This window comes from Malus domestica, chromosome 13 (genome assembly GCF_042453785.1).
Source record: "Malus domestica chromosome 13, GDT2T_hap1".
Classification (NCBI taxonomy): Eukaryota; Viridiplantae; Streptophyta; class Magnoliopsida; order Rosales; family Rosaceae; genus Malus; species Malus domestica.
This window is the reverse complement of record NC_091673.1, coordinates 659,654-684,192: the sequence shown is the minus strand read 5'-3', so window position 1 is coordinate 684,192 and position 24,539 is coordinate 659,654. Positions and strand designations below refer to the sequence as shown.

The 24,539-nt window shown below is 36.3% G+C and overlaps 3 protein-coding genes and 1 long non-coding RNA gene across 4 annotated transcripts; all 4 read left to right on the top strand.

Moving 5' to 3' along the window:
• The first annotated feature begins 9,235 nt into the window (after positions 1–9,235).
• LOC114820562 (defensin-like protein 4) lies at positions 9,236–9,832 on the top strand. The gene is made up of 2 exons (XM_029091536.2): positions 9,236–9,396; positions 9,502–9,832. The coding sequence occupies exons 1-2, from the start codon at positions 9,333–9,335 to the stop codon at positions 9,699–9,701; spliced, it is 264 nt and encodes an 87-aa protein (XP_028947369.1). The 5' UTR covers positions 9,236–9,332; the 3' UTR covers positions 9,702–9,832.
• A 2,682-nt stretch (positions 9,833–12,514) lies between these two features.
• LOC114820585 (defensin Tk-AMP-D1.1-like) lies at positions 12,515–13,123 on the top strand. Its single transcript, XM_029091564.2, has 2 exons — positions 12,515–12,682; positions 12,792–13,123. Exons 1-2 carry the CDS (start codon positions 12,619–12,621, stop codon positions 12,989–12,991), a joined length of 264 nt encoding a protein of 87 aa, XP_028947397.1. The 5' UTR covers positions 12,515–12,618; the 3' UTR covers positions 12,992–13,123.
• Positions 13,124–17,320: 4,197 nt separating this feature from the next.
• On the top strand, positions 17,321–18,219 carry LOC114820736 (uncharacterized). Its single transcript, XR_003768187.2, has 2 exons — positions 17,321–17,739; positions 17,993–18,219. It is a non-coding gene; the product is annotated as an uncharacterized lncRNA (long non-coding RNA).
• A 3,513-nt stretch (positions 18,220–21,732) lies between these two features.
• On the top strand, positions 21,733–23,189 carry LOC103414363 (lignin-forming anionic peroxidase-like). Its single transcript, XM_008352757.4, has 2 exons — positions 21,733–22,051; positions 22,224–23,189. The coding sequence occupies exons 1-2, from the start codon at positions 21,818–21,820 to the stop codon at positions 22,974–22,976; spliced, it is 987 nt and encodes a 328-aa protein (XP_008350979.2). The 5' UTR covers positions 21,733–21,817; the 3' UTR covers positions 22,977–23,189.
• The last annotated feature ends 1,350 nt before the right edge of the window (positions 23,190–24,539 follow it).

The following is a 24,539-nucleotide window of genomic DNA, read 5'->3' as shown; positions in this document are numbered from 1 at the left end:
CATCAAAAATAGAAATTTTGTTTACGGTGCCTCTTAGGTTGGAAATTTCAACTTTGTATTTTGGGTGTGGAGCAACCTCGCTTTACGCTGACCGATCCTCTTTAAGTTGCGCTACATCCTTATATAAAAAGCCTTCCATGGTTATTGTTCTTTGCATCAGCGTCTAAGATCTCTCTTATCACACACAAGCACACACACAGAAACACACAGTTCAAGTCACAAACACACAGATTCAAATGGAGCGTTCAATGCGTCTGGTTTCAGCCGCCTTCATTCTTGTCATGTTTTTTGCTGCTACCGGTAATTATACCTCCTTTTAATCATTAATTTTTTATGATGTTTCGAATAAAGCATCTTTTTTAACAAAAAAAATTTTGATCTTTAGAGATGGGGCCAATGAGTGTTGAGGCAAGGACTGAGTCAAGCAAGGCAATTGAGGGAAAGATTTGCGAGGTTCCGAGCACCTTGTTCAAAGGGTTGTGCTTTTCGTCCAACAATTGTAAACACACCTGCAGAAAAGAGCAATTCACCAGAGGCAAATGTAGTGGCTTGACCCGTACATGCGTGTGCACCAAAAAGTGCTAATTAATTTGTTAAAAATAAACGTAATCTGTGTAGAAACCGTGCTTGTGTAATGCGATGGATTGATATGGCCCTGTATCCACATGGTTGCTTTTGCTAATAAATTGAATGACCGTGCATGGATCATTATTCATATGTCTAGTGTAGTGTTTTTACTGCCCCTTACGTACTTTTAATCGCCTATTATCCTATATGTTTTTCTTCAGAGTTATAATTAACATTCCAGATTATCACCACAGACTCTTCTTTTGTTTATTGACTTTCAATTAAGAAGGAGTGATAGATAATTATTGTTAAATGCTAATAACAATTTTTTTTGTTTCATTTTGACAAGGCATTTTGTTGAAATTTTTCACTTAGTGTATACTTGGATTCAACACATTACTTTTATTTGTGTCACAAAGATTATTTAAGTCGCATTGTCGATTTCAGATGTACTTTTCTAGCCACACCTTCTATTGTATTAAGTTCTTTTGACCTTTAAACCAGTTGTAATATATGTAAGACAAGGTGAGGTTAATGCACAAGAAAAAAAATTAGGAAAAGGTTCGAAATTGCTTAAGGAACTTTTAAGAAAAGACTTAATTGTTTATTTTTATTTTATTTTATTTTAGAAGAAATAGTCCTTAAAGATTAATATTTTCTTGTTAATTAACATTTTAAAACTCTTCCACATTTTTTTTTTCTTAAAACACTTTCATAATTTTCTCTCATTTTTCTGCATAGTATGTGGAGTATTGCCAAGAATGGAGCCACCTTCGGCCCAAGCGGCTGATGCCCTAACTCGGTTTTTTGTGAAAAAATCATACATATTGCATATTATAATTTCAAGTGATAGAGCATTTTAGGTTATGAAATTTTTAAAGGATCAATTGAGAAATCGTAAGAAAATTAATGGATGAATGATAACATGGTTATTTGTATAGGAATAGATATTTGAAGGTATTGGTAATGAAGTTGTTATGCAAAGCTTTCAAAACTTAAAATGCATTGTGAGATATTGTAATATGTTGTATGAAATATTTTATGGATTAATATATGTCCTTTGTTAGTTAATTCTTAAGCCTTTTAATTTATGACTTTGTTTTTTAAGATATCCCGAGTCAAATCGATCTCAAACTTCGTCCCTGATGTATTGCTGTAGTATGAATATATATATATATATATGTATGTATGTATTATACATGATTATAAGCATGCATTGTAACCTTATTTTGTTTGGAATAATTGTTTAAAGGAGGAAAAGTTGCTGAAGGTAGAACCTGTGAATCTCAAGACTAACCGCTTCAATGGAACTTGCGTGAGTAAAAGTAACTTTGCAGTTGTTTCCCAAACTAAGGGCTTTACTGGTGGTCGTTCTTGGGTTTAAGCCGCAGATGCTTTTGCACAAAAAAATTGTTAATTATCTAATTAATTAAGCTAGTGATGAGCTGGTCACTTATCACTTAATTATTAGTGGGTGCATGGACGCATGTACTTTGGTGCTAGTGTGGAACTAGCTGAAATAATTCACTGTTGGTTAAGTATAAGCTACCTCTTTTTACGGAGACCAACACTCTTTAATTTGCCCTAGATTCCTATATAATAAGTCTTGCATGGTTATTGTTCTTTGCATTAGCGTCTGAGATCTCTCTTATCATACACAAGCACACATATCACATACAAATAAATTCAAATTGAGCATTCAATGCGTCTTGTTTCAGCCACCTTCATCCTTGTCCTACTTTTTTCCGCTACCGGTAATTATATCTCTTATTAATAATTAATTTCTTATGATGTTTCGAATAAAGAGTCTCATTTGACAAAAAACAAAATATTTATATTTAATGTAATTCGATTTGACAGAGATGGGGCCAATGGGTGTTGAGGCAAGGAGCAAGTCAGGCAAGGCAGTTAAGGAAAGGACATGCGAGGCTACAAGCGGCAAGTTCAAGGGGATGTGCTTTTCGTCTACCAACTGTAAAAACACCTGCAAAACGGAAAAATTTATTGGAGGCGAATGTCATGGCTTCCGTCGTAGATGCATATGCAATAAAAAGTGCTAATTGATTTGGTATAAATAGAACTGTAATTTGTGTGGAGATTGTGCTTGTGTAATGAAATTGATTGATATGACCATGTATCCACAGGCTTGCTTTTGCTAATAAATTGAATGACCCTCCAAGGATCATTATTTTTATGTATTGTTTAGTATTTTCACCGCACCTTATGCATTTTTAATCGCCTATTATCATATTTTTCTTCAGGGTTATTGCTAACATTCCAGATAATCACCACATACTCTTCTTTTGTTTACTGTCTTTCCATTAAGAAAGAGTGCATGATAATTATCGTCAAATGCTAATAACGAAACTTTTTTGCCATTTTGACAAGGCATTGTTGAAAATATTTCACTTAGTGTACTTGGATTCAACACATTACTTTAATTTGTATCTCAAAAATTGTTAAGTCACATTGTCAATTTCAAATGTACTTTTTTATCCACACCTTCGGTTGTATTATATTCTTTTGACTTTTAAACCGGTAACAGCATATGTAAGACAAGGTGAGGTTGATGCACCAGAAAAAAATTAGTAAAGGTTCGAAGTTGCTTAAGCAACTTTTAAGCAAGGACTTAATTAATTGTTTTTTACTTTATTTTAGAAGAAATGGTCTTTTAAGATAATGTTTTCTTGATGACATTTCAAAAGACTCTTCCACATTTTTTTTGAAAAAAAAAAACACTTTCATATTTTTCTCTCACTTCTCTACATAGCATGTGTGGTATTGCTAAGGACGGAGCCACCTTGGGCCCAAGAGGCGGATGCCCCAACTCAGTTTTTTTTGTGAAAAAAATTGTACATATAGTAATTTTACGTGATAGAGCATTTTAAGCTATGAAATTTTCAAATAATCAATTCAAAAATCAGAAGGAAATTATGGATGAATAATAACATGGATATTTAAAAAAGAAGAAGAGATATTTGATGGTATTGGTAATGAAATTGTCATGCAATACTTTCAAAACTTGAAAATGCGTCGTGTGATATTGTAATATGTTATACGAAAAATTTTATGGGTTAATATATGTGTTTTGTTAGTAAATTCTTGAGCTTTTTAATATGTATGATTTTGTTTTATAGGATGCCCATGTCCATATAGATCTTTGGTTTCATCCTTGGGTATTCCTATATTATGAATTTATAAGAACCTATATATATCAATAATATCATTCTGAGTTACCCTAAGTTTGAAATCTTAACTACAAACTTGTTACAGATACATAGAAAACGGTCCATGCGTTTTCTCCCAACTACCTGCGTCTTCCTGTTGCTTTTGGTGGCCACCAGTAATACTTCTTCTTCCTCAATATTGTTACTCAATTTCATTGTTAACATATATTATTACGATTTTAAGCATTCATATTTACCATATTTTGTTTTGATAATTGTTTAAACGGACGATGGTTGTTGAGGGTAGGACATGGAGTCTCAAACTAATCGCTTCATGGGAACCTACGTGAGAAAAAGTAATTATGTTGTTGTTTGCCAAACTGAGGGCTTCCCCATGTTAAGATAGTTTCACAGAGAGAAATAGAAAAGGTTGAACAGAGAGAGAAAAGAGATAGAGATGTATATCAGATAAAAGCTTTCTTTCTTAATACCATATGATTTACAACGCTCACTTATATATGTGTTCAGCTACAAGACTTGTGAAGCAAGTAATTCATAACCTCCTTATCTCAACTAACTTCTTCTAACCAAGTTATCTAACCTCTCCAGATTCCAACTAACTAACTATATGTATTTTAGTTGAGTGCCCTTTGTAGACTGTTGTACAAACAAAGACGGATCAGCCGAGGATACCTGAAATCCCAAACTGGGTAAGAAACTGGTAAATCGCTCATTCCAGGCTCGAGGAGCCTGCTTTAGGCCATATAATGATTTGTGAAGTTTGCAAACATAGTCTGAGGGATGTGATGTACTTTCAAACCCCGGAGGCTGCACCATATACACTTCCTCTTAAAGGATGCCATGGAGAAAGGCATTTTTAACATCTAACTGCCAAAGAGTCCACTTGAATTGAGCAGCTAAGGCAAATATCAGTCGTATAGTTGTAGGTTTCACTACCGGACTAAAAGTCTCTAAGTAATCAACTCCCTCTTCTTGACTATATCCCTGTGCTACAAGCCGTGCCTTATACCTTGCCACGGAGCCATCTGCATGTTTCTTGATTTTGTAAATCCATTTACACCCGACTAAATTCTTAGCAGGTGGTAAGGGTACCAAAGTCCAAGTCTTTTGAGAATGAAGAGCTGATATTTCCTCTTTCATTGCATGATGCCATTCAGGAATCAGTGTTGCACTTTTAAATGTTTTAGGTTCAGAAGTAACTGTGGCTAAAAACACTTTCGGTTTGAACATCCCATTCTTCGACCTTGTCTGCATAGGTTGAACATTCAGTGGTATAGGTAAAACCACACTTAGACTCTCAGGGTGAAAATCAGGATCCACATGGATAGGGTGCTATGTACCAACACTAGAGAAGGGCATGGGATTTGGTGATAAGTCCCTGGGTGCATGTACTGCAGTGTGTTCATGGGAAGGTAAAGAAATGGACTCTGAGGCTCGAGATGCAACTGTATCCAATGATTTTGAGGCTCGAGATGCAGAAAGAGATTCTGAAGCACTAGATGAATGCATAGGCAAAGATTCTGTGGTCGGAGATGATAATGAATGAGATGAGGGTGATGATACTTGATTTGATAATGTAATGATTGGTGTGAACTATGGTGGATGCACTGGACTTTGTGATGAATGTAACTGAGATGATGCAGGAAACATTTGAAAAGAAGAAGAAAATATGGGATTTGAGTATGGAAAACTAGCTTCATCAAACAACACATGTCTAGAGACATATAATTTGCCCGTAATAAAATCAAGACATATGTAGCCCTTGTATTGACTAGCATATCCCAAAAACACACAAGTGGCTGTTTTAGGCTGAAATTTAGAGGTATTGTATGGTTTTAGCAGAGGAAAACACGCACAACCAAAGACTCGGAGATGTTTAATGTCAGGAACAGTGTGATATAGCATTTGAAAAGGGGATTTCATATGTAATAAAGCACATGGCATTCGATTGATCAGATAAGAAGCAGTAGCACAAGCATGAACCCAAAATTGGTTAGGCAGTTTTGCAGTTTGAATAAAGGTGATTGCAATTTCGACAATGTGCCTATGTTTTCGTTCTGCTAAACCATTCTATTCAGGTGTATAAGGACATGATTTGTGATGTAAAATGCCATGTTGTGCCAAAAACTGTTGAAACTTATTACTTGTATATTCACCACCACCATCACTTTGGAATATTTTGACTACAGCAGAAAATTGGGTACTCAAATAAGCATGAAACTGAACAAAGGTTGCAAAGACTTCTGTTTTATTTCGTAATGGAAAAATCCATGTATAACGAGTACAATCATCTATGAAGGTTACATAATATCTAAATCCTTCATAAGATAGCAAATGAGCAGGGCCCCATACATCACTGTGGATTTTCTCTAAAGGGTGTACAGATTTAGAAACAGGAATACGAAAAGGTAATTTGGTAAATTTGCCCTCTAAACATGGTGTACAAGGTGATGAACATGTATCTAATGATGCAGAAACTTGAGATTGATGAAGGATTGCAGAAGTAATTGCGTTGGATGTGTGCCCTAGCCTTTTGTGCCATATACTTGAATGAACCGGTTTTGCAAGGAAACATGAATGAGATGCAGATGATGAGGATGACTGCTTGTGGGATGAGATGAAAGGTATAAGATAGTAACCAGCTTTACACAGCCCCTGGATGAGTATTTTCCCTGTGGATTTGTCCTGAACCCAAAAAGAAACATCATCACAAATGAATCGACACTTATTGTCCTTGCATAGTTGATAAATTGATAACAAATGCTGGGAAAGCTTTGGAACATGTAAAACATTCTTAAGAGTGAGAGAATGATGTGGGGCAACCAATGTAGAAGTGCCAATATTTGAAATATGCAAACCTGCACCACTAGCAGTAGTAATTGTATCGGACCCTTGATATGGAGTAGATAGATCCAGGTTTGCCAATTCAGAGGTCATGTGTGATGTAGCCCTAGTATCTGCAATCCAAAATTGCTAAGTTGGTGCTGAAGGTTGATGATTTGCATGCATAGCTGTGAGATTAGGAGTTGGGGGCCGCCCTTGATAGGCAAAATTACTCATGTGGTAGCATTGAAGGGCTGAGTGTCCATATTTCCAACATATCTGGCATTGAATAGGAGAGTTTGAGGCGGTGGTGTTATGTCTTTGGAAGCAATCTGCAGCAACATGACCCTTTTTGTTGCATATTTGACAGGTGGGGATTTCTGATGGGTGATCCGGACAGTAGGACTGGTATGGTTTTGGAGTACCAAGAATACCGGGATTACCATTAGAAAATCTTGGAGTTGAATTGTACTGAAGACGGCCTTTCCCTCTGCCTCTGAAAGAACTCCCTTTACCATAAGTGTGATAACCACCATTGAAAGTGTTATACGATCCACTACCGTGAGTAGACCCTTGACTATGACTGGCAGAACTTGGTCCTCCATAGTACTACCAAAGGACAAACCAGGAGAACTGTCAAACGATTGATTGATGATTGCTTCTTCTGCCAAAAGTTGAGACCTGAAATCTTTGAGAGATATTCCATTTTCCCGTCCTCTGATCACACATCGGAACGTGTTGAAATCTGAAGGTAATCCTTTCAATGCAAGAATAATGATATCTTCATCATCAAATAATACTCCAGCTGCAGCAAGATAATCCCTTGCATCCTTAATCTTTTGAAGATAAACAGAAACGAATTCAGACCCTTTCTTGATATTCTGAAGCTCTGTCTTCATCTGAAAGATTGTAGCTTTTGTCACCGCAGAAAAATGCTCAGTAAGATTCAACCACATTTATGCAGAACTCTGGCACCCAATGATGCATGAAATGGCAGTCGTTGATAATGTGGCTATGAGCAATTGCATTAGTGCACGATCGTGCATTTTCCAGACTAAATAGTCATCAGTTTCAATCCCTTCAGTGTTAGAATCTTCATTGAATCTTGGTGGACACTTTCGTGAACCATCGATAAACCCCATAATGCCATGACTTTCCAGAAGCAATCGAACTTGAAAGCTCCATGTAAGATAGTTTGAATCATCGAGTTTTACTGTAACAGAAGTGGAGACGGTGGAGAGAAGACCAGTAATAGGAAACTGAACAATTTGCAATTGAGCAGCAGTGACCATTTTGCAGATTTGCGTGACGAACTTTGATTGAGACTTTTGATCAAACAGTTGGTGGGCAAACGAGAAGAAACCAACCTTCGAAGCGACTGGTATGTTTCCAACGCCAAATATCACAGAAAGATGCAAACTAGAGGGTAGAGAAGAGAAGAAAATGTGTAGGAAGCGGAAGCACCGGATCGTCCGGCTCTGATACCATGTTAAGATAGTTTCACAGAGAGAAATAGAAAAGGTTGAACAGAGAGAGAAAAAGAGATAGAGATGTATATCAGATAAAAGCTTTCTTTCTTAATACCGTATGATTTACAACGCTCACTTATATATGTGTTCAGCTACAAGACTTGTGAAGCAAGTAATTCATAACCTCCTTATCTCAACTAACTTCTTCTAACCAAGTTATCTAACCTCTCCAGATTCCAACTAACTAACTAAATGTATTTTAGCTGATTTAATCTTTTGACACATGGCTTTTATTTTAACCATTGATAGTCTCTTCATTTGGATCACACTTTTGAACTTCATCCTTCTTACACCCCAGAGGCCACTGTCGTGGCTTAATTACGCCGTATATGCTTTTGCACTGGACATTGTTAATTAGCTAATTAATTAAGCTATTGATAAGCTGATCACTAATCACTTAATTAACAGTGTGTTCATGGACATATGTACTTTGGTACTAGTGTGGAGCTAGCCGGAATAAATAAATGACCCAAGTCATAGTTGGATTGTTAATATTGTATCGTTGTTATGGTTTCTAATGTTCTTGTTTGTTAAGTAGCACCGTCATGAATTATTTTATACAATATGACATGCTATATGTAACTTCTTTATTTGTCAACAAATTTAAGTCTTTGTAATGTCCTATGTTTGAAATATAATTAATCATTATTTCCTCCACTATTCTACTTTTAAATTCATTTTACTAGGCTTAGCCAAGTTAGCTAATGTAACGTAATAATCTTCTCTATACCTAATGTTCAAATCCTTATCTATATAATTTAAATTATTATGGTATAAACAAACAAAAAAATTTAAAAAAAAAATTATATCGTTATAAGAACTATGGTCTTTCCGATGAGATATATATGGCGCTTCGTTTACATATAAAAATCTGAATAATAAGCCAAATGTGCTTATAACCCAAATATTATTTTAAAGGAAATGTTAAATGTGCTTGAAAAAGAGAACCTAATGTGCATAGAAAATTGTAGTTTGGAGAACTTAGTCAATAAAAATAGGAATTTGGTTTATGGTGCCAATTAAGCTGAATATTTCAACCTTTTATTTTGGGCGTGGAGCTACCTTTCTTTACGGAGATCAATCCTCTTTAATCTGCCATATATCCCCTATATAATAAGTCTTCCATGGTTATTGTTCTTTGCATTAGCGATTGAGATCTCTCTTATCATACACAAGCACACACACACAAACACACATATCACACACCAAAGAAACATATATTCAAATGGAGCATTCTATGCGTCTTGTTTCAGCTGCCTTCGTTCTTGTCCTGCTTTTCGCTGCTACCGGTAATTATACCTCTTTTTAATAATTAACTTCTTATGATGTTTTGAATAAAACATCTTATTTGACAAAAAGCTGATTTTTATATTTAATGTAATTTGATTTTACAGAGATGGGACCAATGGGTGTTGAGGCAAGGAGTAAGTCAGACAAGGTAGCTAAGGAAAGGACATGTGAGGCTGCGAGCGGCAAGTTCAAGGGGTTGTGCTTTTCGTCTACCAACTGTAAAAACACTTGCAAAGTGGAGAAATTCACCGGAGGCCAATGCCAGGGCTTTCGTCGTAGATGCATGTGCAACAAAAAGTGCTAATTAATTTGTTAAAAAAAATGTAATATTTGTTGGGATTGTGTTTGTGTAATGAGATGGATTGAAATGACTCTGTATCCACAGGGTAGCTTTTGCTAATAAATTGAATGACCCTGCATGGATCATTAATTTTATGTCTTGTGTAGTGTTTTCATTATTCTTACCTATTTTTAAAACACTAACACATTTTGCTCCCACTTCTCTACATATTCTCTACATGGTATGTGTGGTATTGCTATAGTATGCATTTGTAAGAACTTATATTTATCAATATTATGATCCTAAGTTTTTAACCAACCCTAAGTTTGAAATCTTAACTGTAAACTTGTTAAAAAGTTGTTATGTATATGAAAATTGTAATTAGGTTACAGTAATCTAAATTATGAAGCCAAAACTTAGTTAACAAAAATAGGAATTTGGTTTGTGGTGCCTTTTAAGCTGGAATTTTTCAACTGCTTATTTTGGGTATGGAGCTGAGATCCGTTTTCGGAAATGGATCTTCTTTCCATATATAATAAGGAAAACTAATGAAAATGACTTGAAAACTTTGAGTTTTAATGATAAGGACAAAATAAAGGGTAAAGTGAATAGTACCATGTTTGACTTTTTAGTGTAAAAATGTGGTTTTTCGTTAAAATGAACAGTACCATAGGCTTTTCGTTAAAACTCCCATAATAATAAGCTATGCATGGTTATAGTTGTCTGTATCAGCAAAATCTGATCTCTAATTCATACACAAGCACACACGCATAGATCTAACAGGAAGTCCTCAATGCGTCTTGTTCCAGTCGCCTTCGTCCATGTCTTGTTTTTGGCTACTATTGGTATGAAAGAAGCAATTATGCTTATAAACCCTTTTGCCTTTTATAATTAATATTATAAATATGTACAAATATTTATTGAACATGAAGTACTTCCACGCATGGACGGAGGCACTAGGCAGCATATGCCCACTGGGGGCAGTTGCCACCACTCAACTCTTTTTATGATGGAAAATTGCTCCAACTAAAAATATAAATTGTCCTCTTACGTTATATACTTCCTATCCTCTCACCCTTCCTAGTCATGTAAGCTAATGGTTGGCAATTTTAGCGTTCTAAACACCAGTCCAAAATCATGTAGTTGGATAAAAGTAGATACATTGTATTGAATTTTCAATTTAATTTAATCTTTAAAAGTTGTCTCCACTAAAAAAGTGTTTCTGACTCCGTCCATGCCTCCACGACTCAAAAGTGTTTTTTTAATTTCTGTCATACGTAATTATAATTAGAAGCATTTTTGTCGTGAGAAAACACTTTAAGCCTTCCATAAGCAGTCTTAAACATGTCTCTTTTCTTAATTAATATGATTTTAAGCTAAAGATTGATGTCGTTTTAATGAGTTTGAATTTGGTAGAGATGGGACCAATGGCTGTCGAGAGAAGGGAAATTTTTTAGTTGTGATGGGAATACGGATGGTACACCGTGTGTTTTTATGTAAGTGGTGAAAAATTTTAATTTTTAAGTTATTAACCTTTTAACACACATATCCAATCATTTACATAAAGACACGTGGTGTACCGTTTTATGTGACGGTCACACTGAAAAATCTTTCTAAGAGAAGGACGTGCGAGTCTCAGAGCAGCAAGTTCAAGGCAGTGTGCTTTTTCACAAGCAACTGCGTAAACACCTGCAAGTCAGAGGGCTTCAATGGAGGACAATGCCATGGCTTCCGCCGTAGATGCATGTGCGCCAAACAATGCTAACTTTGTTATATAGTAGTTTGGAATCTGTGCGCGAGAGATGAGTCTGTGGACTTTGGACTGTGCTTGTGTGTATTGAGATAGATTTATTAAGCCTTCTATATAGTGGCCACTCTTGCTAATTAACTAAATCACCCTGTTTCGACAGGGTTTCTTTCATTACTGCTCCTTTTGTTTCTTAACATTCTTGTGTTGTGCTTATAGATGTTTTTTTTTTCCTTTGTCAGATACACAAAATTAATCATCCTATTGGCACTAAGTAGAGGGTTCGTTTGGAAATACTTTTAGAATAACTAAAAGTGATTTTGATGAAAATGCTTTTGAAACCAATCCATAGTAAAAATCCAAATAGATCCTTAAAAAGCATTTAAATGTTTCCTGCAAGAAACATATATTTGGTGCTTCGTTCAAAAAACACTTGCTTTAAGAACTCAAAATTAATTTCACCAAAAGCGTTTCAATTATTTTAAAAGTACTTTTAAATAAGCTCTTATTCAACAATATGATGAGGTATGTGTGTTTGAATATCGGAGAATTCAAAAATTTGAGAAAAGATAGAATGTGTATGAGATTATCAACTAGCCCCAATCAATCCAATTCATGTGTTTTCATGTATTGAATAAAGGATTATGAATTACAATATGTAAGTGGAAAATTATATGAAATAAAGGAATATTGTCATCGTTCGTGTGGGAAGAACGGACAGAGAAAGACATTTCAGTTGAGCGCAGAAATATGCATGCATGGTCCTGTTGTTTCTCTTTCTTTCTCTTTCCTCGTTTATTTGAAGGCATGGCCCGATAACATCAATAATATTACTATGCATGGCACATGCACATATCTAACCTTCTCCAGACTCACATATTCTTAATACCCATACATTCTTTTAAAACAAAAGTTAAATGTGCATAGAAAAATATAGGGCGGAGAACTTAGTCAACAAAAATAGAAATTTGGTTTAGGGTGCCAATTAAGCTGAAAATTTCAACTTTTTATTTTGGGTATGGAGTTACCTCTTTTTATGGAGACCAATCCTCTTTAATCTGCCCTAGATCCCCTGTATAATAAGCCTTGCATGGTTATTGTTCTTTGCATTAGCGTCTAAGACCTCTTATCATACACAAGCACGCACATACAAACACACAGATCAAGCACACACTCACATAAACACACATTCAAATGGAGCGTTCCACGCGTCTTGTTTCAGCTGCCTTCGTTCTTGTCCTGATTTTAGCCGCTACCGGTAATTATACCACTTTTAAGTAATTAATTTCTTATGATGTTTTCAATAACGCATCTTATTCGACCAAAAAAAATTTGATCTTTATATTTAATGTAATGGGATTTGACAGAGATGGGGCCATTGGGTGTTGAGGCAAGGAGTAAGTCAAGCAAGGAAGTTCAGGAAAGGACCTGCGAGGCTGCGAGCGGCAAGTTCAAGGGGTTGTGCTTTTCATCCACTAACTGTAAAAACACCTGCAAAAGGGAGCAGTTCACTGGAGGCAAATGTCGTGGCTTCCGCCGTAGATGCATGTGCAACAAAAAGTGCTAATAAATTTGTTAAAAATCAATGTAATCTGTGTAAGGACTGTGCTTGTGTAATGAGATGGATTGATATGACCCTGTATCCACATGGTTGCTTTTGCTAATAAAATTCAATGACCTGCATGGATCATTATTCTGATTTCTTGTATAGTATTTTCATCACGCCTTACCTATTTTTAATCGCCTATTATCCTATATGTTTTTCTTTAGGGTTTCATTCATTACAACTCCTCTTGTTTCTTGACATTCTTGTGTTATGCTTATAGATGTTTTCCTTTCTTTATTTTTACATACACAAAAAACTAATCATATTACTAACACTAGGTGGATTCAATAATGATTTATGTGTCTAAACATCACGGAATTCGAAAATATGAGAAAAATTGAATGTGTATGAGATAAACATCATAAACTAGCCCATAATCAAACTAATTTATGAGTTTCCATGTATTGAACTATAATTGCCATGTGAAACTCACATACTTTTTTATTCCATATATAACGCATAAGAAATCATGAATTAGAATATGTAAGTGGAAAATTATATGAAACTTCGAATATATTGCACTACACCTCTGAAGGTAGTTGTGTAAGCATAAAATTAAAATGCGATGCTAGTAAAAAAGATTTTCTTTTTCAATTTTGGAAAGGTGAGCAACCTTCTTGTTTATATCATACTTAGGGCCCTTGTATTTTGATCTCGTATAAATACTCAGGGGACTTAAATGTAATTATATAATAAAGGAAGGGGCAAATATGTAATAAGTGATGAGCCCTTATTCTATAATAGGACCCCTCACCCTCACAATTAGGGGAGCCTGCTCGCTTCCAGAGGCCATTTCTTAAGCCCTCTCATCCCCTCAAAGCTCTCACTCTCATATTCAGAGCTCTCTCTCCCTCATAAATACAATATCAGTGTGGACGTAGCCCAAACCTTGGGGTGAACCACGATACATCTTGTGTTATTTACATTTCTTGCAGATTCATGGTCTGATTTATGTTGTTCTAAGACCCCTCCAGTTTTGTGCATCAACATTTGGCGCCGTATGTGGGAAACGATACGAAAAGTTATGTCAGTTATCTTTCATTTTTTCACCTCTGCCATGAATCTGCAGAAACCAAGAACCCAAATCTTTTCCAGAAAACCCCCAGAAACAGCAAGCCACCATGTCATCTCATCTTTCTTTCTCTCTCTATTCGTTTCTGTGTCCTTAGAGAAAAGAACTCTCTCTCTCTCTAAAAAAACTCTCAGGGACTCTCACCCTCCTCCTCACCTTCCTCAAAATTCCCCTCTTACAATCATAAAAGAAACCATTGTCCAATGTGCGCAAAGCATCCGTGAAGGTAAGTCTCGTCCATCCAATGATGAAGGTTACCAACCCAGATGGTCTTGACCTCGTCGTTAGGCCCCTATTTTTGTGACGGCGACTGTTGCTGTTGCTGTTACTGCTGATACGCCACAGCCTGAGGTCGCTGGTGGTTCGGATTGTGGTGAGGATGATGAGAAGTCACCCCGTAAGGCATGTAATGATGCGGGTACACCATCATCTACTGCTGCATCATCGCCATTGTCGCCGCCGCCGGGTACTGCATGGCTATCCATTGCTGCTGGTGCATCCATTGCTGGTGGTGGTGCTGCTATTGTTGCTGCTGGTGCTACGAAGTGCCCAGGTTGATGCAGCTGTTGGATTGCTGGGCCATGTATGAAGTTCCGAGCTTGTGATATTCTCTTCTTTCTGCACCTCTCTCTCTAGAAGTCTCGGTTCTCACCAACAAATCTGATGACTTGGGCAGAGAAACAGAGCACTCTACTAGGTGGCGGTGGGGCATGCGTAAGATTCATCATATAAGCCACGACATGGTAACCTCCAGGAACATAGTGCAGGAAGTGGTAACTCTCACCAAAGAGACAGCCAGAGTGCCCATGGCTTGACGTCATCGTGGCCAGAGATGGGCGGTTCGGAGGCAAGAGGATAAGCGAGGAAGTTAGTCTGCAGCTTTCTGGTTCCAGGGTGCCCGTTTCTTCAAACGGGTTTTCGGGATGGGTGAGGATTGAATGGGGGAACGAGATGAACAAGCTGCTAAACAAGCAAGTAAAGCAGGGGCGCAATTAGGGATTCTTTTGCTTTTAGTTGAACAGGCCGAAAGAAAAAGCAGAAAAGTGGAAAGAAAAGTACTATGATGGGGTTTTACAGCTGGAGTACACCAGCTGATGTTCATACAGCAAAAAAGAAAAAGAAAAAAAATGAGTGAGAATGAATGTGCACGACCAAGCTGTCCAAGAAAAGCAAGGGAGTCTGCAAGCAAAAGATACCTTACAAAACAACATGGGTGGACATAGAATGAGCAGGGCGATCAAGAAAAGTAGAAAACAAAAGCAAAAGCAAGGAATAAACACCCCACCATAATGATGAGATTTACTTTCCTTACTTTGAATGATGTAATTTATTTTTCTTATCTTTAGGAGACATCTGTATAAACCCCATCAGAGGGTAAAAAAAAAACGGCAAAGCCCAAAATAAATGGGCTGGAATGTTGTGTGAAGGGCAAAGGCCCATATGCCCAAAAAGAGCCAGACCCTCTATTATCACCAACCAGGTGATCAAAAGTACGCCCAGTACTTCAAATTATACATGAGCATTACTCATGTCAATCACACATAAACATTCATGAGCATCGCTCATGTCAACATCCATGAGCATCGCTCATGTCAACATCCATGAGCATCGCTTATGTCAATCAACATAAACATTCATGAGCATCACTCATGTCAATCAACATAAACATTCATGAGCATCACTCATGTCAATCAGCTTCAAAAGCTTCATTTACAGAGCTCTATCTTCAAAAGCTTCATTTACAGAGCTCTAGCTTCAAAAGCTACATTTACAAAAGCAATCAGCTTCAAAAGCTACATTTACAAAAGCAATCAGCTTCAAAAGCTTCATTTACAGAGCTCTAGCTTCAAAAGTTTCATTTACAGAGCTCTAGCTTTAAAAGCTTCATTTACAAAAGCTCTAGCTTCAAAAGCTTCATTTACAAAAGCTCTAGCTTCAAAAGCTTCATTTACAGAGCTTCAACTTCAAAAGCTTCATTTACAAAAACTCCAACTGCAAAACTTCACTTGCAAAGCTTCACCTACAAAGCTTCAGTGCAGGGTATACAAATACCGCCTCCGAACAACCGCCACTTCCGCCCATACATAGATTCAATTTGAAGTTTCCAGCCAACATACTATATTGACCGAAGACTTAGAGGACTACACTATGTACCATTTATTGGGCCTCATAAAAAATACTTGGGGGACTTAGCCCATTATTCATGTATTGAGGAGCGATCCCTTATTTTATAAAAAGGACTCCCTCACTTTCATTAGAGAGCACCCATTATTCATGTATTGAGGAGCGAGCCGTTGTTCTATAAAAGGGACTCCATCACCATCATTAGAGAGTATCGCCGCCTGTCGAGCAACCGCCTCGCTGCAAAGATCAACTCTAGCCCATCATTTTCTGTAATAAGGAGCAAGCCCTTATTCTATAAAAGGGACTCCCTTACCTTCAACACCACAAGCCGAGCCAACCAAGGCAACATAAGTCACAAGTCGAGAAGCCTCGCAACATGTGCTACTTCTAGTTGAGCATCATTTCTCTTTGAACACCGCCTCATATCAAGTATCAGTTTAAGACGACATCTAGTTACTTCGGCCCACACATGGATTGAATTTCAAGTCTCCAGCCAAAAGACTCTCTTGACTGAACACTTGGGGGACTACTGTTTATACCATACTTAGGGCCTCCGTATTTAGATCTCGTATAAATAATCGGGGGACTTAAATGTAATTTTGTAATAAAGGAATGGACAAATATGTAATAAGTAAGGAGCTCTTATTCTATAAAAGGACCCCTCACCCTCACAATTAGGGGAGCTTGCTCACTTCCAGAGGCCATTTCTTAAGCCTTCTCATCCCCTCAAAGCTCTCACTCTCATATTCAGATCTCTCTCTCCCTCATAAATACAATATCAGTGTGGACGTAGCCCAAACCTTGGGGTGAACCACGATACATCTTGTGTTATTTACATTTCTTGCAGATTTACGGTCAGATTTACGTTGTTCCAAGACCCATCCGGTTTTGTGCATCAACACTTCTCATTTAAGCATTCTCATAGTCTTATTTTTTTTTAACGATCCTGCAAGGTTACTTGATAATTGAAAGTTCGAAACTGTCTGTTTCTATGTCACCAATTAATCTAGTTGTCTATGTCACCAATTAATCTAGTTGTCTAACTGCAATCCAATATCAGTCTCGTTCTCCTATACTCCATTGTCGAAGAAAATTATGGTCATCTACAGTTCGATTTTAACCGAGAAGTAGAGGAGAAAGTAAACCAACAAAATTATTCTTCTTTTTGGTTGCATGGGCCATACAACAAATGTTATAGGGCCTGGGGATACCAAGGAGGAAAATGAAGTTCGCTTGAAGCCCATTGAGAGAACACCGCGTGCGTTCTAAGGAAACAAAAAATCGTGGGCGGGAATTTAATTACAGGAAAAAAAGAGAGAGAAAAAACCAGGGTCGGAATCTCAACTGTAGGCCGCGCCGCCGACTGTGTTGTTTTGGTCTGGGGATGAATCGGAAATTTGGGGGAGGGAGGCCGCCGACGGGCACTCCGTCGCTGGCTTGGTCCTCCGTCGTCGTTGTACTTTCTCTTCTCGCCGGGGCATCCGTTGTCCACAATCTCTACAAGCCTGATCTTGTACGATCTCTCTCCTCTTTGACTCTCTCATCCTCTGTCACTCTCTCACACACGGAAACACATTCCTGGTTGATTAATTACGAAACCAATGATATATGCCTCTAATTTGTGTTCTACACTTTCACCCTGAATGTTTGCACGCAAGGTGTTCGACGAAATGTTTCACTCCCTTCGCTGAGGCACAATATTCGTTTGTTTTTCTTGCTCTCTCTTCTAGTATTAGGGTTTCATGAAGCTGTGCATTTTTGTGCAGACGTTGCCTCCTGTGGATGGCGTTACTGGAACTAACGGCAAGCAGCCTGAGAAAGAATGAATGGATCAGTTCTTCTTAGTATTTTCTGCTTTGCCAATTCGAATTGTTTTCGAATTGTTTTGCTAAAAAACTTTGGGGATTTTTACTATCGATTATCGTTTGTGGGTTGTGAAGAACTTGAATTATTTCCTTTTTAATTTTATCACTTTATTTTTATTCTTTTAAAAGTATCTATAATCTCAATCTAATACACCTAGATTTTTAGAAATTTTTACACCTAATTTTTCTTAAAGTATGTATCCGATTGGAATTTTGATAGATTTTAGTGGATTTATAAATCCATGAATTTTGACGAAGTTTAATTAATTTGTAAAAATTCTAGAATTTTGATTTAATTCTCTTGAAATCACATGAGAATATGTGAGATTTGTAAATGTTAAAATATGCTACGAAAACTCTTCAATTCTCTTCAATTCTCTCTAATTCCTCCCCTTTTTGTAATTATTTAAAAGGATCAATTCACAATTGAATACAGGTATAATGTTATAAACTTCTTTAGAGCATCTCCAAATGAGATGTAAAAAATAAGAGTAAATTGTAGTAATGATTTCTCAACTTTAATTAAATTGGAGCAATGGTCGCTCAACTAAAAATTAATTACCATTGGTCACTCAACTTATCAAAACATGTAGCTATGGTCATTTTAGTCAACTTCGTCAGAATTTTGTCAAAATGAGTTATGTTGATGCACAAAACCAGAGAGGTCTTGGAACAACGTAAATCTGCAAGAAAGTAAAGAACACAAGATGTATCGTGGTTCACCTCAATGTTTGGGTTATGTCCACACTGATGTTGATTATATTTCTCTCTAACTGTATGTATGGATTACAAGTGTTAAATCCTCTTCTTTTCCAATGAATATAATATGTCAAGATTATATTTGATAGCTGATATGGCAAATTGAATATAAGTGTTAAATCCTCTTATTTTCCAATGAATCTGTCAAATATGTATTTTATTATTTTATTGGGCTCAAAGTTACATTAACTATTAAAAAATAATCAAAATTAATTTTAGTTTTTATTCTATTGGTTGTTTGGGACCCATGAATTAAAAAATTAAATTAAAATATTTGACTCATTCTTTATTTGCTGTAAAAAAAAAACAGCTAGAAAGTAAGGAGTCAAATGACTCAACTGCCACGTCATATTTGACATATCCATTGGAGAACACTTGAATGTCTTTTAATCCTATAAGCATATTTGACATCTCATTTAAAGATAGTCTTAGACCATCTCCAAAGGAAATGTCAAATTATAAGAGTCAAATTACAATTGATGGCTGATCTGACAATTTGAAGCCTTATGTCAAATTTTGTAATTCTCCAACCGAATTGTCAAATGTTATTTATTATTTAAACAGAGCTTTAAATGATTGTAATTATTAAAAAAATGTTGAAATAAAATTTTTATTGGTTGAAATGTTAGTAGAATAAGGGACCCACTATTACAATGAATTAAAAATAAATTTGACATCAAATCACTAAGCCTTCAAATCCAATCAGCAAATAACATTTCGGTTGGAGAGACTTTTGATGTCAAATACGTACAGTGGCATTCCATCTAGGATTATGACATCTCCTTTAGAAATGCTCTTAAAATCTTAATTGAATAGACCGGATTTCTAAGGATTTTTTTAAACTATCTTAAAATTCTGATAGAATACATTGTCAATTTCATAAATCACTTAAAATCTTATTTGAATACCCATATATTCATTAAAAGAATTAAAATCTCTCAAAATTCCAATTGAAAACATAATTTCTCAATCAAATACATCTCTCTTAATGCATAGTTTCTTCCAATAATACGAATAATTATTATGTGAGTTATTTGGTGGAGCCACCGAATCACCGTGACATTGTCTCTCGTTATCATTCGTTGCATGTGGATGTAGCACATTTGACTTTTCTATAATAAATTTAGTTTCTTTATATTTTATGGTGTGTTTACTTACCTAAAATAAGAGCTGAAATGTAAAGTGGTTACTTTTCAGACCCGTTTTGTTCCCGCACTCCTTTCTTTATTTTTCACCACTTAATTGAATCAATGCAGTAAATTAAGGAATGAGTGAATTAAGTGACAAAAACAAAGTAAAGAAGTGCATGACGACAAAAGGAGATTGATAATCATTTTCCAATCAAAATTTTCTATTTTTTCACTTCCTTGCATTTGATATGGATATGTAACAAACACCTAAAAAATTGAGAATCATATTAATTAAAAAGTTATTTAATCTCATAATCTATCTCTTCCCTCTCTTCTAAATTTGTGGATTGACTTTTGTGGTGTGCAGCTCACAAATCGCATACTTGACTACATGATTTTTAGAGAATTGGTCCAAAAATAATTATAGACCTGCACAAAGCTTAATGCATATGCAGTTTCTTAGCTTCTCTTATTTTAGTGTCTAATAAATATATTTATTTCGAAAACAAAAAACTGCAGGCATCAAAAGTCAGACCGCGACAACTATACTAATAAGTTGAAATGTTTGACCATATTCTCGTTAATGTCCTACATTAGAAAGCATAATGTTGTCTCAGTAAATACATATCTATTTGTTTCATAGTTGACCATTTATACAAGTTCAGAAGCCTCATCCGAGAGCAGAGCTACTTCATCTTCATTAGGTGTGAACCGGTAACATTAAGAAGATCAACTATTTAGATTACATTTCGTAAACTATATGACGTAGTTATTGCCGATTGAATTATTCCTTAAATGTTAATTAACGTGCTTAATTATTTTGTATTGGTGACTCATCAACATAATTTGTAACTTTGGTAAAAAAAGTTGACCTACTCAGCATTGCTCTTAAGTGAACATATGATTACTTTTATTTGAAGGCTCACGATCACTCCACAATTAGTACTTAATTAGTTGCCAGTTATGCATGATTTGTTAGAAACTGTTAAAATCACCAATGTGCTTAATTCTAAAAGCTTTTCCATACATTACAGCTTAAACTAATCATTTAAATTTTTAAGTTTTGGGTTGTAACTCGCAATAGCTTAGGATAATGTAATATGAAAAGAAATAAGAAATGGTGGGTTATATCCCTTGGACATGTTAAGCCAAAGCCACCTCTTGTATACACTACAAAAGATTACTCATAAACTTGCCCTTAATTAATTAAGTTTGTCTTGTCTTAATCAAAATTTCATGTTTTGGGACAACGGAAAACGTGGGCTGCTATGACCCTATGAGCATGAAGTAAGAATTATGAATCCATCTAGACAGAGAACAAATCCGAGGAACAACAAAGTGCACCTACATTTTACATATATAATGCCCAATTGCATGCATGCATGGAGGTAAAAAAAAGTCGCACGTCAACCGTTTTATATTAACATTTCTAATTACCCATGCAATTTTGCAACAGGACAGAGATTACCTAGCTGTAAAATAAAATTACTTACACGACGAATTTTCATCCTTTGACTAGTAATATTAAGAGTAACAAGAGAAACTTCAAACCACAATCCATTAAAGACGAATACCTTTCATATATATTTTGCCAACCAAATCAGAATTGGTACTACTACAGCTACAAAGGCGACGTACGCGTTTGCAGGAAATAGAGACCTGGACAAACCAAAGCAGCTTGAGTACGTACGAAACTGCCCTATATATAGACAAGACACACAAGCTTAATCTTCATCAACTTCTTCAATATTCATTCTCATTCTTTATTCAGTTCATCACTTCAAATATTTTCATTTAGTGGCTTCTTACTTGTATTGATTAAGTTCAATTAAGCTCGATGAGGATGTCTTTCCCTTTCTTTTCCGGCCATGGAAATGTCGCTGCTGTTGCACTCGTGATGTTGGTTTTCATGAGCACAACAAGCGAAGCGCAATTATCTTCTACATTTTATGACAAAACCTGTCCAAACGCTCTTACCACTATAAAAAATGCCATAAGAACAGCTGTTTCCAGTGAAAGGCGGATGGCCGCGTCCCTAATCCGCCTCCATTTCCATGATTGTTTTGTCCAGGTACTAATTACTTGACTTATATACATATATGTACAATGTATTTTTATGGTAGGTGTTCTCATTTCATGTTGTTTTTAATAAAACTTTAACTTTATTCGTAAAATATAATTATAAATTGTAGTGCAATATTGAGTGTCTTAGTTTTTTATGAATATACGAATTGTGTTTGTAGGGTTGTGATGCATCAATCTTACTAGATGACGCTCCTTCTATCACAAGTGAAAAGGGCGCATTTCAAAACAACGGTTCTGTGAGAGGCTTTGAAGTCATAGATAAAGCAAAAGCTGAAGTGGAGAAGGTCTGCCCTGGTGTCGTATCTTGCGCAGATATTCTCGCTGTAGCCGCTCGGGATGCATCCGTTGCCGTGAGCGGTCCATCTTGGACGGTGAAACTGGGAAGAAGAGATTCCACCACAGCAAGCCAAATCCTAGCTGAAAGTTCACTTCCACTTTTCACAGACAGCCTTGACCGCCTTAGAGAGCGATTTGGCGACTTAGGCCTCAACGCGAGAGATTTGGTTGCACTGTCAGGTGCACACACAATTGGACAGGCTCGCTGCGTTACATTCCGTGGCAGAATTTACAACAATGCAAGTGACATCGATTCTAACTTTGCCACTACTCGCAAACGTCGTTGTCCAGCTGACGCAAACAATGGTGATGCAAATTTGGCACCGCTCGAGTTGGTGACACCGAACTCATTTGACAACAATTACTACAAGAATTTGATTCAGAAGAAGGGTCTTCTTGAATCGGATCAAGTTCTTTTTAGTGGAGGTTCCACAGACAGCATCGTCTCCGAGTACAGTTCCAAGCCCGCAACTTTTAAGGCTGATTTTATCACCGCTATGATTAAAATGGGAGACATTAATCCTCTCACCGGTTCAGCTGGAGAGGTCAGAAGGATTTGCAGTGCTCTCAACTAAATTCTTACTTACTTGAGCCATAAGATTGAGTATCCACACATGAAAATGTAACTTAATCTCTATATCGATTATTTCTTTCAGTTTTTTTGTTTTTACGAGTGTCTATGTTGTATATATTTATTCATATGTAACCTTAATTATACAGTGTTATTATTTTTCAATAAATTTGTTTTCCAATAATAGAAGAAAGTCAGATGTTTATAGTGTCGATTATCAACGGTTATTTTGAAATATATTTATTTGATGAATTATGAATGATGGCACTATGTATTTTAACTATTAACGATATAACTATACATGAAATTTGATTAATAATTGTGATAAGAGTAGTGCTACACTTACCATCTATTTATATTATTATTTGTACCATCTCTCTAATAAAGGTATGGGTCACTATCACATGTGGGTCCTATCTCTGTTAGAGAGATGGTAAGAATAGCATTTTGTTGTGATAATTTATATGGTGTAGAGCCACATTATTTGGTGCCAAAAATATTATTCTTATCATCTAGTTATACCATTATTTGTATCATCTCTTTAATAGAGATGAGACCCACATATGTTTGAAGACCCTACCTTTATTACGAGCAAGTCCACCAGAGTAATATTTGCCCAGCACCTAGTCCAAATATCAAGCTGAGGGTCAGAGAATTCACTACAGCCCGTTCAGCTGCCTAGCACCCAGCCCAAGCCAGGCAACATACCAGCCCAATTTTGACAGACCCAAGAGCGAACCTATTTGGCTGACGCGTGACTTTCACTCGTGAGTGGGCGCGAGTAAGAGACAGGATTGCAGGCGGCGGGGCCCGCTGTCAGCGCACTCACCCATCACTCGGAGCATGGCGACGTGGCCCTCTATTTGCCGTTGGATTTCCAACGGTAACAAAAATTTAAATTTTACTTTTAAACCAGATTGTCTGATCAAAGATCAAAGGTCCGCGTTTTTTCCCAAAAAAAAAAAAGGGCCCAACGGTTAGATTTATGACCATTGGCCGCGTGGCAGATCCTTGGCTCTTGGATTTGAATATTTTTCAAATCCAACGGTCCAGATTAATTAACTACATTAAAATTAATTAAAAATTATAAAAAACTACAGAAATTATTTTTTAAATACAGTAAAATTTTAAAAAAGTTTTTTTTTTTTCTATAAATACCTAACCCTCATCTTCCACCTTACACCACATTTCAATATTTTCTACACTTTCTATACTATCTACATTTCAATATTTTCTACACTTTAAGAGAGAAAAAATATCTTCGTGGAAGCTCATTGAAGATGTTACGTTGTGTGAATGTTGGGTTCACACTACTCATGACCCAGTTACGGGTAATGAGATGGATAAGCGAGAAATGTGAAGTAAAATTACGAAAGCATTTTGCGATGTACATGGAAAAGACACCAGAGCTAGTCAAGGTCTTCAAGGTCGTTGGAAAAACTCAACGCATCCTTTACTTGTTGGAAAAACACCATCTCTCATGCTTCCGATAACCTGCGTAGTGGGACAAGTTTAGCGGATCAGGTGACAATATTTTTATTTATTTATATGCATTCCACCCATATCA